Below are 16,750 nucleotides of genomic sequence, written 5' to 3'. Positions count from 1 at the left end.
TCTCTACATTCCCTTCTTTCGTTTGATGCCCACATTAAAAAGACACGCAATACAACGTTGAAATATATTTTTCAAACTAGCGTATTAATGACACTTATTAAATTATTAGCCACATTATCACTTTTAAATGTGACGATTCCTTCATCTTTTGTTTCCCTTCAGCTCTTCTACAGCCCGATGTAAAGTTTTTGGCCAATCAAATTCCAGCAAGTTTACTTTCAGCCAATCAGCTGTCTGCCAACTCTTCCCTTCTCTATTTTGTTGCCCACATTAACATCCAATAAAAGAATTATGAATTACTTAATTTTAAAAATATGACATTTATTAAATTATTAGTCATATTATGATTATTTAAATGCGAGGTTCCTTTCATTTCTTTTTGTTGTCTCCGTCACATCTCATCCCATCAGATATCAGCCAGTACACTTTTGGACCAATCACCTTCCAGTAAGTTTAATTTCAGCCAATCAGCTTTCAATGAATCAACTTTTGACCAATCAATCGACAAGATAACTTTCGGCCAATCAACTTTGATATATTTTTATATATTTTTGTTGCTCGAATTGCAAAAATATGAACACAATTATTGACATATGAATACATTTTTAAACCAATAGTTAATAAAATATTTTAGACACAGGATAATGTTTAGGTTTCAGTAAGTCAACTTTCAGCCAATCAGATCTCTGCCTTCCTTTCCCGTCTCCCAACAGTAAAGACAATGAAATAAATATAAATGAACTAAAAAATGTAATATATTTGAAATGATTAATTACGTGCACATTTGAAGATGACATTGCTTTCATCTTTACCTCATTTGCCTCTCAGCCATTTAATTCAAGTCACCTTTTTTGACCATTCCACATTCAGCAACTCAGCTTTGGAATGGAGGACTACACTGCACTACATATTACATAAATCTGATCATAAATCCCTTGTCATTGTTAAATTGCTATTATTAATATGCAAATATTAATACTTAGTGGGGCAGGCATTCACTTTCTCACCCATTTATTGAATATTCACATATACAGGAAACCACAGGCTCATATTAGGCTCAAATTATCATCATAGTCATTCACATTAGTAATAGCAGTCATCTGGAAATAGAGGAGACATATAGAACCATCTCATGGCATTAAATTAGAACAGAAATAGCACATATATGATTATGTACATTTAAATAGACTATGTATATACTGTAAATGAGCCAGTGTCGCCCAGCGACTGCGCAAAAATAATTCATAAAAAGCTGCGATAGACAAATTAAGCATCTGCTAGGCTATTTGATTTGCTCACTCATACATTCACACATCTATTAATCTTTTCTTTTTTTTGTAATTAAAAACACACATAAAGCCATTGCGATGGTCTTGAGAGGGGATGCTGTTGTCATGGCAACAAGCGGCATAAACACCTGATGATAACATTCTGTTCTAAATACTGTACATATCATATATAGAAATATATATATTACACATATTATAGTTGAGCTTTGTCGTTACTATAGATGTAGCAGCAGGTGATGTAGCAAGGTGGCTAGCGGACTCTGCCCTGCCCTGCAGTGTCTGGCTGGGTATCGAACAGCGGTATACAGCAGGATATAGCACCTTATGCATGGATGTCGTTAGCATGGATGAACCCTTACCGGACACAACATTAGGTACACCCGAGAGTGAGAGCCAAAGAGTTGTGTTGAAAGCCCCTTTCACACTGTCAGTAGCAGCCGACGTTTTTTTTCAGATTTTTCTCCTCTCGTGTTGCTCTTCTGAATACAGTTTAGTATATGGCACCGGAATGTGGTACAAAGGTGCTGATATCCCGCCATTGTTGGGTTTTGCGTAAAAGGCACAGACAAAGAAATGCTGGGAGAGGAGATTTTTAAGTTGCAAGTATCGTCAGGCTGTGACTATGAAGAAACGTGAAAAGTTTGGGATTTTGGGGGGAGAATATACAGTTAGTATTAAGTATTCACCCTTTTGTGGCAAAGGAAATGTGAAATGTAAAATTTGGTGTCCCGCCCTCATCATCAAAATTTCTACTTTCGATGGAGATGAAGTTTAAAGTCAATCGGATGAAACCTGACGGCAAAAAAATGGACCAAAATGATACATTCAAAGAAAAAAAATGCTAACTCGCTTCTGCAGACTTTTTTTTGTAAGTTTCAGGGTGCTGCTAACGTGTGAAAAATGAGCAAAAAAAGGACACAATGAAAAAGAATAGTTCCATCAATAGGGGCCTCGCAGCGTACTCGGGGCCCTAACTAGAGCTGCGAGCGGCTACAAAGAAACACCGGGAAAAAAAGAAATAATACATCTGATATTGCCCTCTTTTAAATCCCACTCATACTACATTTTCAAGCAACTAAAAGGACTCTGCTCAAAATAGCTATACGTCTAATAAAAAACACGATAACTTATACACTCTTTTTGCAATATAAAATACAAAAATGCATTTTCATCGCTGTTTTCAAAAACAAAAAGCCACGAGAAGCGCACTAACAAAAGCTTATTTTTTGAGTCAAACTTCCCCCTTTTTCTCGCTGTGCTTTCTAAAATGAACATGGGGGGTGCTGGGGGGTGTACTTTAAGGTGAGGTGTTAGCACATGTGAGCGACCGGGTCAACCTCCCCCGGGGTGTAGAAATCCGGGATGGGCAAGCCGGTGTGCAGCGTCACCTGTTGGAAAAAGACAGCGAGCGATGATAAATGAGGCCTGCAGGGGGCGATGTTGCTTTACTTCACAGAGTCAAAAAGAACTTCATAGAACCCTTAAATGAATAATTTTAGGGTTCTTTGAAGTTCTTTTTGAAAGGATTTAAAAAATAATAATTTTAAATTATTATTTTTTAAATCCTTTGCGTTAACAGCCCTAAGGAATACACTTTGGTACATTGAATAACAGATAAATCGTATGTAAAATATTTAAGCTGGGAAGCTTTGTTTGATCTAAAAAGAGCTAAGACTTCCTTCCACGTGTTGGAATATGAATATTATTAAATGATCTGTATTAACTGTATATTAATATTATAATCGGCTGATTATTGTCCTTCAAACATCAGCCAAAACAATTATTTTCCCCTTAAAACGTTATTATCGAAGAAAACTGATGTTTCTGACGCTGTGAAAGTACCCTGAATGCACCATTTTGCTTGCGTAGCATTAGCAACTAGTAAGTGTGTAGCGTATGTTATTCGGGTTATTCTGTTGTCCCCAAAGCGTGCCTTAAGCTGTTTAATGACACCCCAGTTTGAGTTAACTGTAAAACTAAACACACGACGATAAGAATTACATCCACTACATATTTAAATACAAAAAAAAGGTCGTTTGTACCTGTACATTCCGGTTGAGGCTGATGGCGGGGTAGAAGGCGCCCTCCAGGCCCTCGAAGGCCACGGGTCCCTGCTGCTCATCATTGATGAGAAAGATGAGGATCCTGCGCGTGAAGTCCAGCAGCACGCCGATTGTGGAGCCTTTAGTGATGCCGCCGTCCGTCCTGTGCCCACAACAAAAAAAATCCTGCGTCATGCCATTTAATAATTACTCACATCCGCCGATAGCTGTGGCACGGTTGGTCGATGTCTTGTTGCTAGGCAGAATATGCTAGGCTGCGTCAGAACAGCCACACAGGCTAAAGAAGAACAAAATCACCAATGAGAGATTTGATGATTTTCATGCAAAAAAAAAACCTCAGATGAGATTTTGCTAGAAATCCAAAATAAAAGACAGTCTACTAGAACAACTGAACTTTATTTGTGTTAACAAGACAAATTAAATGGTGACAGGTGTGTGCTGACTCCCATTCCACATCGATTTGAATGTGACTGGCTAATTCTGAACACAGCCATCACACACGTTTGACACCATCTGAAGTTAATGAGTTTATCTTGGTCTCATCAGACCACAGAAATTGGTAATCCCTGTTCTTAGTGTGCGTGTGCAACCAATTTTTACTTCCCCTTTTGACAATATGTATTTTTTTTTATTGTAGAATTAATGGTGGAAAAACAGAATTAATAATTGATCAAATTTTTCAAATCACAAAAAAATGGCTGTGTGTAAGGGTGTGTAGACTTTTTATGACCACAATTATTTTACTTTCATGAGCACAAAAAACAAACAAACCAACATTTGTGTGGCATACCTGTTGGTGTGCGAGTTATTGTGCATGAACCAGGAACGGTTGTTGTCCACATACATGGCCCAGGCCTTGTCGTCCTTGCCCAGCATGACGTCTTTCAGGACGTCGGCGCGCGCCACCCCGAAGGCGGGGTCGGGGTGGTTTTCGTACCGGTCCAGCGTCATCTCCCAATAGTGGACGCCGCGCGAGAAAGCTACGCCGCCCAGGGCCACGCGGTCGTCGTAGCTGCTGCACGTCACCGTCAGGTTGTCGTTGGACAGGATGATGTCCGGGTGCGCCGACGCCGCGTCGAAGGCGAACCAGGCCACTACACCAAACAAAAAGTTACATTAGGGTAGTGATTCTCAAAAAACTAATATATATATATATATATATATATATATATAGATATGTTTTTAATATGAAAAGAAAATGCACTGAGCTGTCATCAATGTCTTACAAATGCAATTATGCCATCTAGTGGCAGAAAAATGACCTCAACACAATTCAATATCACACTCGTTTTTTTTTTTAAGAGTACAGTACATCTTTTTAATTTTAACTCAATTTTAAGAAAAATTATGAAAGTACTGTATCAATGACTAAAATATATTTTATGTTAGCAAGAGTATGAAAAGAACAGATATAAATGTTGCAATTAATCGTGAGTTAACTATTGAAGACATGCAATTACGCTTAAAAGATTTAATTGCCTGCCACCCCTAATATATATATATATATATATATATATATATATATATATATATATATATATATTTTTTTTTTTTTTTGGGGGGGGGGGGGAGTCAGCAATGAGCGAAAGCGAGAGCGAGCGAGCGAGCTTACCTGACTGCATTTCAGCCGGAGGAAGTCCAGCTGGAAAGAGGGGAGATGTGATAGCGAAAAGTGGGAGAGGAGGGAAAGAGCACGGAAGCAGCTTTAGCTTTAGCCAAAAAAAAACAAAAAACAAAAGAAAGCATCAACACTTCATGTGTTTCTTTCTTTTCTTAAGCTGATGAAAGCAAACTCAAGAAGCCAGCGCACTATAAGTATTAACTATCATGAACAATTTTAAAACCACGTTTGCGGCACCGAAACCAATATTTGGCCACTTTGTTTTTCCCACACGTTAATTGTTGTTGACGGCGCATGTCCGACTTCCTTCTTTTGCATGGGGCCATTCTCAAAAATTAAAAGACGACCCGAGTAACCGATATAAGATAATCAATTCCGACTAGATTCGCTAGTTCATACATACAATATGAAACAAATGGATGTTTTTCATTGTGAAAAAAAAAAAAAAAAGTATTGCGTTACCGTGTGACGTGTGCATGACGAGCGTCTTGCTGTACTGTCCCACCCCGCTGGCGTTGAAGGCCTTCACCCTGGCTTTGTACGTGCTGTTGTAGTGCAGGCCGTCCACCGTGCAGATGGTCTCCGTCCCCACGTATACTTCCTGCGGGGAGCGCACACACCAAAGCGGGGTTTTTTTTTGGGCGACCGCTCCAACGGGTTTCTGGAACGGCGGCGCGTGGGCGGGCGGACGGGTCGGCCCACGCCGGGGTATTAATAAAGACGGGCGTCGGTGAGTCAGCGTGCGGCACAGAAAGTGTAGCAACACGAGTGTGATATTAAATCAATGTGCAAAATGATTATTCGCTAATACATACTAGGAAAATATGACTATCGGCGTATAAAGAGGAGAATGTGTTAGTGTGTGTACATATTTTCATCTAATCTACATATATATATTAGGGGTGTGCATTTCTCCAATAAAAGACGATTTGTGGCGCGATACATGGCGTGTCATTTGATTTTAAAGTGGAACGATTCGATTCAGTTATGATTCGATGCACTTTGCATCTTTTCAATCAAAACTGATTTTCCAATTCAAACCAGTGTTTGTCACAAGATAGATAGATAGATTAAAAATGTACAAATAGTAGAAAAAAATATGGAAAAGTATTAGAAAAAAATATGGAAAAATTATGAATCAATATAAAATATTAGAAAAAACAATGTTGTAATATTTTTTTTTAAATTGTAAATTGTAGGGCAAAAAATAAATGAAAAATAGATAAATATTGCATAATTAATAAATAACAGGGGGGCTCAAATGGAAAACCATTATGACAAAAATACAAAAACAGTTAACTAAATGTATATTAAGAAAATATATATATTTAAACTATAAATATTACTATATATTTTTGATAAATTCAAAAATTGTAAACTTTGCAATAATCCCAAAATATTGTGGAAGCAAATTGTATACAAAAAACTAGGTAAAACTATGTGAAAAATTTTATTTTTCCACTTTTTTCCCCACTTTTTTACATTGTGGGATGTCTTCATTCAGTTTCATCCCAAAAACCTAAAAATGACAAAAATGGACATAAGTGTTTTTCACATAGCAGCGACGATATGTAGGTTATACCTGTTTTTTTTTTAATACAATTTACTTCCGCAATATTTAAAAAAATATATTTTTACATGTCTGCATTTGTATGCCCGCATTCGGGGTCAACCCAAAAACATATATATATTTTTTTTAATTACAAAAAATGGACATATGTGTTTTTCACATAGCAGCGACATTATATACATAATCTCAAAATGCAGTTTTAAAAATAATGGTGAAAAATCCCCAATATGATACTGTATAGTGAAGAAAAAATGATTCTGACATTGTCACGACTGTGGCAAACGAGATTCAGTCCCAAAACGAAGAGCTACCTTGAGATTAAGTACCTCGGTGAGTGCGGCTTTTTTGATTATAGAAGCTGTTTATTTTCCTTCCAATCAAGTGAGCGAACGTACCCTGAAGTGGCCGCCGTCGCCGTCATCCAGCTCCAGGATGTATCCGTCCACGGCGATGGTGGAGAGCGGCGGCTGTTTCCATGACAACGTGGTGCTGTTGTTCTCCGTGCAGCATTCCTCCAGCTGGAGCATCGGAGCCGACGGCACTGAGGAGGACACGGGAACGACAGACGTTCACTTTATTCGGTACAGCAAATGTATTTGTCGTTTAGGGGCCATCCGGATCACTTTGAAAAAAGCTTTTGTTTCTGATTACAATTAGAATGAGAAATATGATCACGTTTATCAGTGTAGTAATCAAGAGAAAATTTTTTTTTTTTAAATATATGAAACAAATCAACAAAATTAAGCCGTAAGGTATATAAAAAATGGTACACTTACACACTCTAGAGCAAAGCAATATTGCAAAAAATACACCGAAAATATCCGACTAAAAAGACAAAAAAAACATTTTTTAAATGCAGATATAAGGAGAAAATGCTACAACATAAAAAGCAGAAATATTGTCTTTAAAATTAGACGTAAGCTACAAAAATATTACATGAAACATTTAAAGAATATTACAAAAGATTAAAAAAAAAAAAAAACATTCTGGCAAATATATTAGGACGAAACTACAAAACATTAGGAAACTGAAAAAATATTTTTCAGAACAAAATATAGAAAAATGACAAATAAACAGTATAATCAAAATAAATATTATAATAAAATACTGGTAAATTTCACAAAGAAAACAAATTAGATATTACACATGTGAAAACATAAAACACATCACAAATGTATTAAAAAAATACAAAAATATTTAAAGACTACAAAATAACAAATAACTATTTTTGTGTTTTTAATTTGCTGTTGTGTTTAGTTTTTTTGTTTGTGTGTTCTGTATTTCAGGGCCACCTAAGAAAAATGGAAACAATACACAAATATAACAAAAGGAATGTTAAAATATTAGAATATGATGACTATCAAAGAGAAAATAATGCACAAACATTAGCAATACATGCAAGAATCAAAACCTAATGTGGTAATACCAAATGTGTAAAATATTGTGTTTTATCTGTAGAGCTGTACCTGTAAGAGCCTTGCCAAATCTAACTGTAAAAAAAATGAACAAAAATATCAAGAAAAATATATCAGAAAATACGAAACTATTTGACAAAAATGCAAACATTTATCGATAACTATGTGAAATACTTTCACTACCTGCGGGAAAAAAATGGACAAAATAAGGAATCAGGAGCAGTACCTTTCATCTGCACAAAGTCCAGCTGGTGGATGGTCTGCAGCAGCGGCGCGCTGTCCAGCGTCAGGTCAAAGTCGCTGGTCATCCTGGGCGTCAACGTCCCTTTGCCCCACTGGCTCTCCGTCATCAGGACCCTCCGGATCAACGCGTCCGAGATCTGACAAAACAAATGGGGTCGGTCAGGGAGCGGTCGCCGAAGAAAAATGACGTTAAGCCGGTGTCACCTGGAGGAAACCGCTCGGGTCGTTCTCTTTGATCACCTCCAGGCAGTACTCCATCAGGCCCGTCGTCTGGCGCAGCTTCACCGTGCAGTGCGAGATCTGGTCACGCACCACCTGGAAAACAGTCAACAAGTGGCATTTCCATTCATTTCAATGGGGAAAGATGATTTCAGATACAAATGAAAAGCGTGCTCATAGCATTATAGGCCAATGTCAAATGTTGAAACATCCTTTCATGTTAGCATATTGTTGTTGTTTTTTTGCCATACTAGCATCTCTGAGCACGTCAACATTGATCCTAACGTTCCTAGTCCATCTATCACTGCTGCTGTCCATAGAGCCTCCTTGTGGAAAAGAGACTTTAGCAAAAAACACACACACACACACACTCAAGAGTGGAGATGGACGAGGGGTTGCTAGGTAACAGTAACCTGGTCGCGCTATGAGGGGGGGCTGAGAGGAGGGAAAATCCTGCAGAGAAAACATGGAGGATGACAACCACAAGCAGCGTAGTGCAAAACATAACATTTGACATTCATTCGGTCACGCATTGTTCATCACTTGTTGCTAGGCAGAATATGGGGGGCAGGAAAAGAAGAGCGTACAACCAGACGCTTAACTCGTGCCGCATCCCCTAAATTTAAACGTTGCATAAAAGCAAACTGAGTTTTCTACACTAGGAACATTAGTAAGAGATTTTTTTTTGTGCTACAAGACAAAGTTAGGTTAGACCACAGAAGTGACTTTACCGCTAAAACAGCACAGTTGAGTACGCCTGATTTGTTAAAATGTGAACTTAACTGTGTCAGGCTGTCAGCATCAAAGTGTATAGAGTCGTTGTCGTCTATTAAATTGGCCACCGACATAAAATCCGACGACACCTGCCAGCCTATATGGGACAATCGCTTAGCGACTAGCTGCTAGCCATTAGCTGCTAACGCTGGGAACAGGCGCTACGTTCTACAATGCCAGCGTAATTAAATATTTGTTGTTGTTGCTGTTTTTTTAAAGCATTCTTAATCAGCGATCGAACATGATTTCAGCATTTGTGTTGATGTTGGTGGCATCAGTTCGAAATTTAAACTGGGCTCCAACGATTAAGCTTCCAGTCAGGAAAACTACGAGTCAAGTTAGCCACCACAACACCACACGTGCTACCAGGAACAACTTCAAAATAAAAGCATATAAGTCACTGATGTCCATTAACTACTGTACTTGGGAAGATTTTATTTTAAAGATGGCATTCTCACCACATTGGCGGCGTGTTACCAGCATGCATAGCGTTAGCATTGCTACGGCTAACTTGACTGTCTTCTAAATTTCAATGAAGCGATCACAGTGAAGCGACACGGTGGCCACAAGACGTCAGAGGCAAGCTATTTTCCCCATCAAATTAAGGGGACACAATTGAAGCAAAGCTTATGTATATATTAAATATATTTTTTTAAATATTATTAAGAAAATGGACCGTTCAAAATCACAATTATTTCTGACCATTTCCAACTCAAATTATATTATTTTTTTTTTAAAATAATAATTATTTCAGATAAAAGGGGACTGTTCAACTGTATTTAGACAAGAGCATGGCAAATTAGCTACATTTAACTAATAGACTAACTAATAATATTAAATAATACAAAAACTTCATGCAAGAGCATTGCCATTGCTGTGTGAACATCACAGTCTGCGGAGCTACGCCAGGCCAAATGGAGGGACGAGGCGTTGAATCACCGTGACAACTGCGACACGGCCGCAGAGGACGAGAGCTTCTTGTTGCCAGTGCGGTAAAAATCGCTCGCGTCTTATAAAGGCTAAACGCTCTCCTCTGGCTGAGTGATAACATCAATAACACGCTCAATTATTTAGTTGGTCTCTTTATGGGGAAATGATCCCGTTCTCAGGGTGTCCTTAATCCTCCGGGAACCTCAGAGCAGACAATGCAGTCAGTTCATTCCAGGCCACTGAGCACGCTAGTAAATATTCAGATTTGAAGGCAAGCTAAGCGTTGCTAATGTAGCCTCTTTCAGACACAGACAATCTGCGTGATTGTGAGCAAAGTCATGTTTTTGTAGGGATGTTGGACTGGATAGACCCAGGTTAGCTTAGTGCTAGCTAGCTGGTACGACATAGCATGGATGGATTTAAAACTTTACCAAAAGTGTACGGTGAGGGATCCTGAAGGTTCATGTAAGTTGAACAAACAAGGAAAAGCTTTCCGTAAAAATGAAACTATTGGGTAACAACATACTTTTGAAACATAGAAAAGGGGGTCTTAAATTGGGTTTCGTGCTATGCCTGAGGTTTAGGACAAGTCTTCGGCAATCTGGCTAATCTGGACATTGGCAGATGGTTCTTCAGACCACCTCCAGACAGACACGCGCACGTACACACGCATGTGCGCACACACACACACAATTTGATCTGGTATCTAAGTTAATGGTAGCCGAACAGGCTTTTGTGTAGTGTCGATTTTGTTGCGCTGGCTCACAACACCTCCACGTGCCAAACATTGATCCTCGCCAGCGTCCAAGCGTGAAATTGGGAACACTAACTCACGCCTCCCTTCGCGCCTCACTCCAAACACGTTCCACTTTTCGCTCATCACGTTACGAGCCACGCAAAGACGAAATGTTTGTGAAATCACCATCATGATAATCGACATGAAAAAAGCTAATAATGCAGCTTTTCTCCTCTGGAAAGCTTTTTTTTTTTTTTTTTAAATAAGCAAAGTGTGACCCGTTGACATTAAATTGGGTGGGCAAAAATATTAGAAAATACAAAATTGTGAACCAAAAAATACAAAAATAGTAGCTAATCTGTAAAATACAAGAATGTTAGAAAATAAAATAATTTGAATTTTTTTTTTCAAAAATTATAGACGCCATTAGCAAATAATACCAAAAAAAAACTTTAACAAAAACGAAACACCGAAAGACAAATTAAATAACGAAGTATTTGATACAAAAAACTAAATATTTGAAAATAATACAAAAAGACAAGAATTTTATAAAGTAAACAAAACTCAAAACTAGTATTACAAAAATATTGGGAAAATAATACAAAAATAAATATTATTAAAGTTAATATTAACCAAAACAACCCTATATTAGACCTAAATGGATGACTCTAAATTGCAGATTTTTTTTTTCTTTTTGCCCAATGTGGGCGGAGCCCAGTGGTACAGCCCACCGTTGTTTTTTTTTAGCAAACGTTTTACCTTGAGCTTGTGTTCGTGTTCCTTGTTGACGCAAGCGAGCAGCTGAGCCTTGCGGCGGTTCAGCGCGTCGATGAGGGCGTCGCACTGCGCCACCAGACACGCCTCGAATTCCACGCTGTTCTCCTGTGGGGACCAATACAAATCGTCAGTAACATGAAAAGAACACTTGATAAGCCTAATTTGGTCGAACTCTCGTTTGCAATATTGGGTGTCCGTGTAATCCCATTATCGTCCACTAGATGGCGCCACGCGTGTTTAATTTGAGGCGGTATACGTTTGAAAGAAGAACCAAACAAGAAGTACTGTATTTTATTACAACTTAGTTTTTGTTAAAAATGATTGCATGCATCCTCTGTAATCCCGCTTTTTACGTCTGCCGGAGTGTGGGAACTATTACCTCACCCAGGATTGTGCAAGTCAAATGATGGACGAGTTATCCAGTAGACAAAAGTGCAGAGGGATTAACAATGCGACGCACTGATAATACCGCAGTTAATCCCGTCACCGGAAAACAGAGCGTGTGTACCTGGATGTGCTGCACGGTGTTCCTAAGCTGCACCAGGAACTCTTTGGCCTCGCTGGCTCGGTCCGACAGCCCGTTGAGAGCTTGAGACAATTGACCCTGGAGCGACACATCAGAGCAGAACGTTAGCAGGAAGCAGCTGCTAATTAGCTGCTAATTAGCGCCTAAACACAAACTCAATTCCAAATGTGTTTTGGGTATGTGCGCGTTGTACGTGAACATTATATCTTTAGTTACTCGTTAAAAAAAAATAAAAATAAAAAATAATATTAAATTAACAAGGTTGTCTTTCAAAATGATTTACAATCCAGCAAGATGTTCATCATCACTACAGTACAGCTACGTATGTGCTTTCATGTGAAAGGCGATGAAGTGGTCATGTGACAGGAAACCCAACACAAAAGTTCCTGTTTGGATACAGGGGTCATGTATGTGCAGCAAGGGGGTCGCGTGACCCTGCGGGAACTGCTCGCACCCCAGCGGGAACCGCTCACACCCCAGCCAGCAGTTTCTTGTATTGTCGGAATGCGGACAAAAACTAGCCGATATAGTTCTGAAGAAAAGAAAAGAAAAAACTGACGTTTTTACGTGCCTGTGAGGGGATTGGGGTTAACCTTTTAACCCTGCACTGCTAAACAAAGACAAAACATGGACAAAGTATGTTAGGCGGCCATCTTGTGTGTTAAAAGTCACATATTGAAGTGTTTTGTGCTTCGCTGAGAACTACAGCAAACAATTTGACTTGATTTGAGTCTGTTTAGTTGCTTAGCATCCTGCTAGCGAGTTATGCTAACAATGACAGCTTGGTATGCGCTTGATAACGATGAATACAGTGGCACCTCGACATACAAGTGACCGGACGAAAAAAAAGCTATTAGGGGTTTGAGTCTCTCCAACAAAAGACGTTGCGATACGTATCACGCACGATACGATTCCAGGGCGGTTCATTTAAATAAAAAAAGCCCCCTACTTTCAATGTGGAGTCTTTACGTGCACTGGCGCGGTTCACTTTTCACCGTTCAACTTGGCAGCGTTTGACGACTTTTGAGGAAAACATTCTAGCAGGCTGTTGAACAAGATGAAGCATTCATAATTCATCACTGCTCTCATCAATAATGCACAATTGCCAAGCTGTGAAATCCCCCATCAAAACCATCATCATAATCATAATATGGAGTCCTTATTAACACACACCAATATCAATAAAAAAAATGTTTTTATCATTTGTGTTTATAGTATTTTTCTTTTTTTTTGTGGAATGTGTGTTGTATTTTTTGTCTACTATTTTACTTTAGTTACCTTTAAAAAAAAAAGTTTATAATATTTTTGTACTTTTGCTCATATTGTAATATATTAATATTTTTATATATATTTTCAAATATTTGTGTATTTTTTAGGTGATATTTTAGTTTTTTTGTGTTTTATATTTGGACATATGTACGTGTTTTTTTTCATATTATTTGTTTTCCGTTATTTGTTTTTTTCTTTTGTAATTTATTTTCCAAATAATGTTTTTGGTGTAATATGTAATATGTTTTGATTTATTGTGTAATATGAAATTTATTTTCTAATATTTGTGTATTTTGCTTAAGATTTTTCTATATTTTGGCAGAATATATATATATTTTTTTTTACTTCTTCCTGTAATATATATTTTCTGTTGTATTTATTTTTCATCTAATATTTTTCAAGCACTATTTGTCTATTTATTTTTTAATTAAATATTATTGCCTATTTTAATCATTTATTTATTATTTTGGAGGGGACGAATATATTAATTCATGATTTTTTTTTTCCAGCAACCCTTTTGTTGATGTGTGCATATTTTGTGTTGTGCATGCGGTGTGCGTTGTACTGTTTGAAGAACACAAGCTGCCTCCCTGCCCACCACAAGCCCAAAATAGCATCTGACACACTTGACTCCCAACACACTAGTGTGTGTACTGTGTATGTGTGTGTGCTGTGCACGCGCAGTATCCCAGGTCACAACGTTGTACGCCTACGTCAATGGCAGCAAGATTCCGTCACATTTCCAAAATTTGGCTGATATCTCGCACAACATGTGGGAGGTCCCAATTATTTCAATGACAGTGAGACGGGTTGTCATGGTAATGGGATCCGTAGTCTGCATGTTTTGAGAGGGGTGAGATTCGGGGGGAGCCACTACTCATCACACCACCCTCCGTTACGGGGCTGATGGCGAGTATGGTTTTTGTTTCCATGATGACCAGGGGCGGCGCTAGGGGTTTGTGACAGGGCGAGCGGCCACCTTGAGCCTGGAGTGCGAAGAGAAAGCAAGCGGTCGAAAAGCACGGATTCATTTTCATTTGTGGTGGCAGCACTTCATCAAAAAGCTGTTTGCGTTTCTGCTGAATATTTGTGTATTTTTAGCTCAGCTGTTTCATATATTTTTTTACAAATTTTATTTCCTCAGTTGTTTTATTGTATTTTTCTTCAAATCACTTGTTTTGTATTTTTCACGTTACTATTTTTTGTCTCGTGTAATCTTCATCACAGTTTGTCCAACATTTTTGTCTAATATTTTTTCCTAACATTTTTCCATTTTAAGTCTAATATCTTTTTTCATACATTTTTGTTGTTCGTCTTATGTTTGCACATTAATTTTGTCTATATTTGTGTATTGTTTAATAGTTTTGTACTTTTTTTCTGGTGTTTGCTTTTATATTTGCATATTTTTGCTCAAGTTTTTGTGTTTGGTCTAATATTTTGTTTGCGTTAAAAAAAATCCTGTTTTTGTCTAATATTTGGGCTTTTATCTGTTTTGTTTTTTGCTTTTTTAATTGGGTAATTTAATGCAACATTTTTTTGTATAATTTATTTCATTCATAATATATATATATATATATATATTTTTTTTTTTTAAGTGTGCCTATATATATGTGCAGGACTAATGTGTGTGTGTGTGTGTGTGTGTGTTGGTATGCGCCTGTGTGTGTGCGTGTATCAGTCATGTTATGTGATTTCCAACGCAATTACGCGCTCGTCCCACCTTGTGCAGTTTCCACACGGCCCCCAGCGCCTTCACTTCGTGCGTGCCGTGCTTGCCCTCCTCCAGACACTGGTAGCACACGGGCGCCTTGCACTGCACGCAGTACATGCTCAGGTTCTCCAACTCGTGCTCCGCGCAGGTGGAGGTCTTGCGGGGCGCGGCGCGGCGCCCGACCCGGCCCTGGGCGGGCGGCACCAGCCGGTGCTTGGCGAGGGGGCCGCGCGGCGGGTGGCAGCGCATCCGGCACGGCTCGCAGTAGAGCACGTCGCACTGCTCGCACATGATGGCGGCCTCGCGGGGGTTCCTCTCGCACAGCTGACACTTGAGCGCGGCCGCCCGGCCCTGGCGGTAGCGCTCCACGACGCCCTCCAGAACCCGGTTGCGGGGGAAGCCGCGCAGCCCCCGCTCGTCCAGCACCAGGCTGCGGTGGCACTGCGGGCACGTGATGCAAGCGTTGCGGGGGATGGGCGCCAGCAGGCAGCCGGCTTGTTGCGCGGGGGGCTGCTGCGGGTGCGACGCCGGCGCCGGCCCCGGGGGGAACACCCGCACCCCGTTGGGGGACTTCTGGCACGGGGTGGTGGGCAGGCTGACGAAGCCGCCGTACGAGCCGTAGCCGCTGTCCGCCTCGCTGTACAAGCTCATCTTGTCCAGGTCCAGGTAGTCGTAGTCGGAGCCGGACGCGCGGCTACTTTGCGGGGACTCGGTATCGGGCGTCTGGACCAGGATGTTGCGGGCGCACGCCAGGCAAATGTTGTGCGAGCAGGGCAGGATGATGGGCTCCCGGAAGAAGGAGCCGCACACGGGGCACTTGAGCTCTTCCTCCATCTCGTCCATGGCTGCGCGAGCGGAGAACGGGACCGAAAGAACCGCGACGACCAGCGACCGCTTGTCAGTCCGCACGGCTAGTGACTGGCTGCGTCCGCCAGGCGGCGGCGGGCAGCGATGCGGCCGGGGGCGGAACCAAAGCTTCTGCGCCAATAGGCGAGCGGCACCAACTTGGCTCAGCTTCCTATTGGACCGACGATTGATTCCTCTCAAAACATTGAGGGGGCTTCAAGTGTGTGCAACTTATTGCAGGACGTGAAATGGCAACTTTATTTATACAAAAAACTATTTACAATGTATATTTTTATATTATATATATTTATTTGTTTCAAAATAGGTGAATAAAAAATATGCATTGCATTTATCGATTTATGTACAATTAAAAGCAAATTTTTCAAAAATTAAACATAAGTATAAATTTACTTTTAAAATTATATTGGTTTTCAAATTTTTTTTTTTATATATTCATTTAAAGTGTTTTTACTGGTTAGAATGTATTTTTTGTATAGTCGTATATGCTTTATTTACATTATATAGAAAACATTTCAACAAAACGTCTTGCTTTATTTTATTTTTACAAAATAACTTTTTAATATAGCCTATATAATTATATTATTTACTTATTTACTCACTGACTAGACATTTATTTTAGCTTTGTAACAAAAAAACGATTTGATTCGGAAAACCATTTTTTAATTCAAAGACGATGCAATGCGTCGAATTGAACTGATCAAATCGCTCCAATTTAAAATATATCGAGATACAAAGATAAT

General features: G+C 39.4%; 1 protein-coding gene across 2 annotated transcripts; it reads right to left on the bottom strand.

Annotated features, from left to right (window-relative positions):
* Positions 1-994: 994 nt before the first annotated feature.
* On the bottom strand, positions 995-16,056 carry trim9 (tripartite motif containing 9). Of its 2 annotated transcripts, XM_077560267.1 has the most exons (11): positions 15,153-16,056; positions 12,146-12,241; positions 11,620-11,742; positions 8,406-8,516; positions 8,185-8,338; positions 6,939-7,084; positions 5,436-5,574; positions 4,965-4,994; positions 4,143-4,446; positions 3,332-3,494; positions 995-2,677 (listed from the first exon to the last, which is right to left on the bottom strand). In XM_077560267.1, exons 1-11 carry the CDS (start codon positions 15,984-15,986, stop codon positions 2,600-2,602), a joined length of 2,178 nt encoding a protein of 725 aa, XP_077416393.1. In that variant the 5' UTR covers positions 15,987-16,056; the 3' UTR covers positions 995-2,599. The 2 variants fall into 2 exon arrangements, with proteins under 2 accessions (XP_077416393.1, XP_077416399.1); XM_077560273.1 differs by lacking the exon at positions 4,965-4,994.
* Positions 16,057-16,750: the final 694 nt, after the last annotated feature.

The sequence above is a fragment of the Vanacampus margaritifer genome, chromosome 1, assembly GCF_051991255.1.
Source record: "Vanacampus margaritifer isolate UIUO_Vmar chromosome 1, RoL_Vmar_1.0, whole genome shotgun sequence".
Taxonomy (NCBI): domain Eukaryota; kingdom Metazoa; phylum Chordata; class Actinopteri; order Syngnathiformes; family Syngnathidae; genus Vanacampus; species Vanacampus margaritifer.
This window is presented reverse-complemented; position numbering and strand designations above follow the sequence as displayed.

Coding starts and splice junctions, on each gene's coding strand:
- trim9 (XM_077560267.1), bottom strand. CDS start 15,986: ATGGACGAGATGGAGGAAGAGCTCAAGTGCCCCGTGTGCGGCTCCTTC. Junction 11,743..12,145: donor ACACCGTGCAGCACATCCAG/GTACACACGCTC, acceptor TGGTCCCCACAG/GAGAACAGCGTGGAATTCGA. Junction 7,085..8,184: donor GGACTTTGTGCAGATGAAAG/GTACTGCTCCTG, acceptor TGTCCTCCTCAG/TGCCGTCGGCTCCGATGCTC.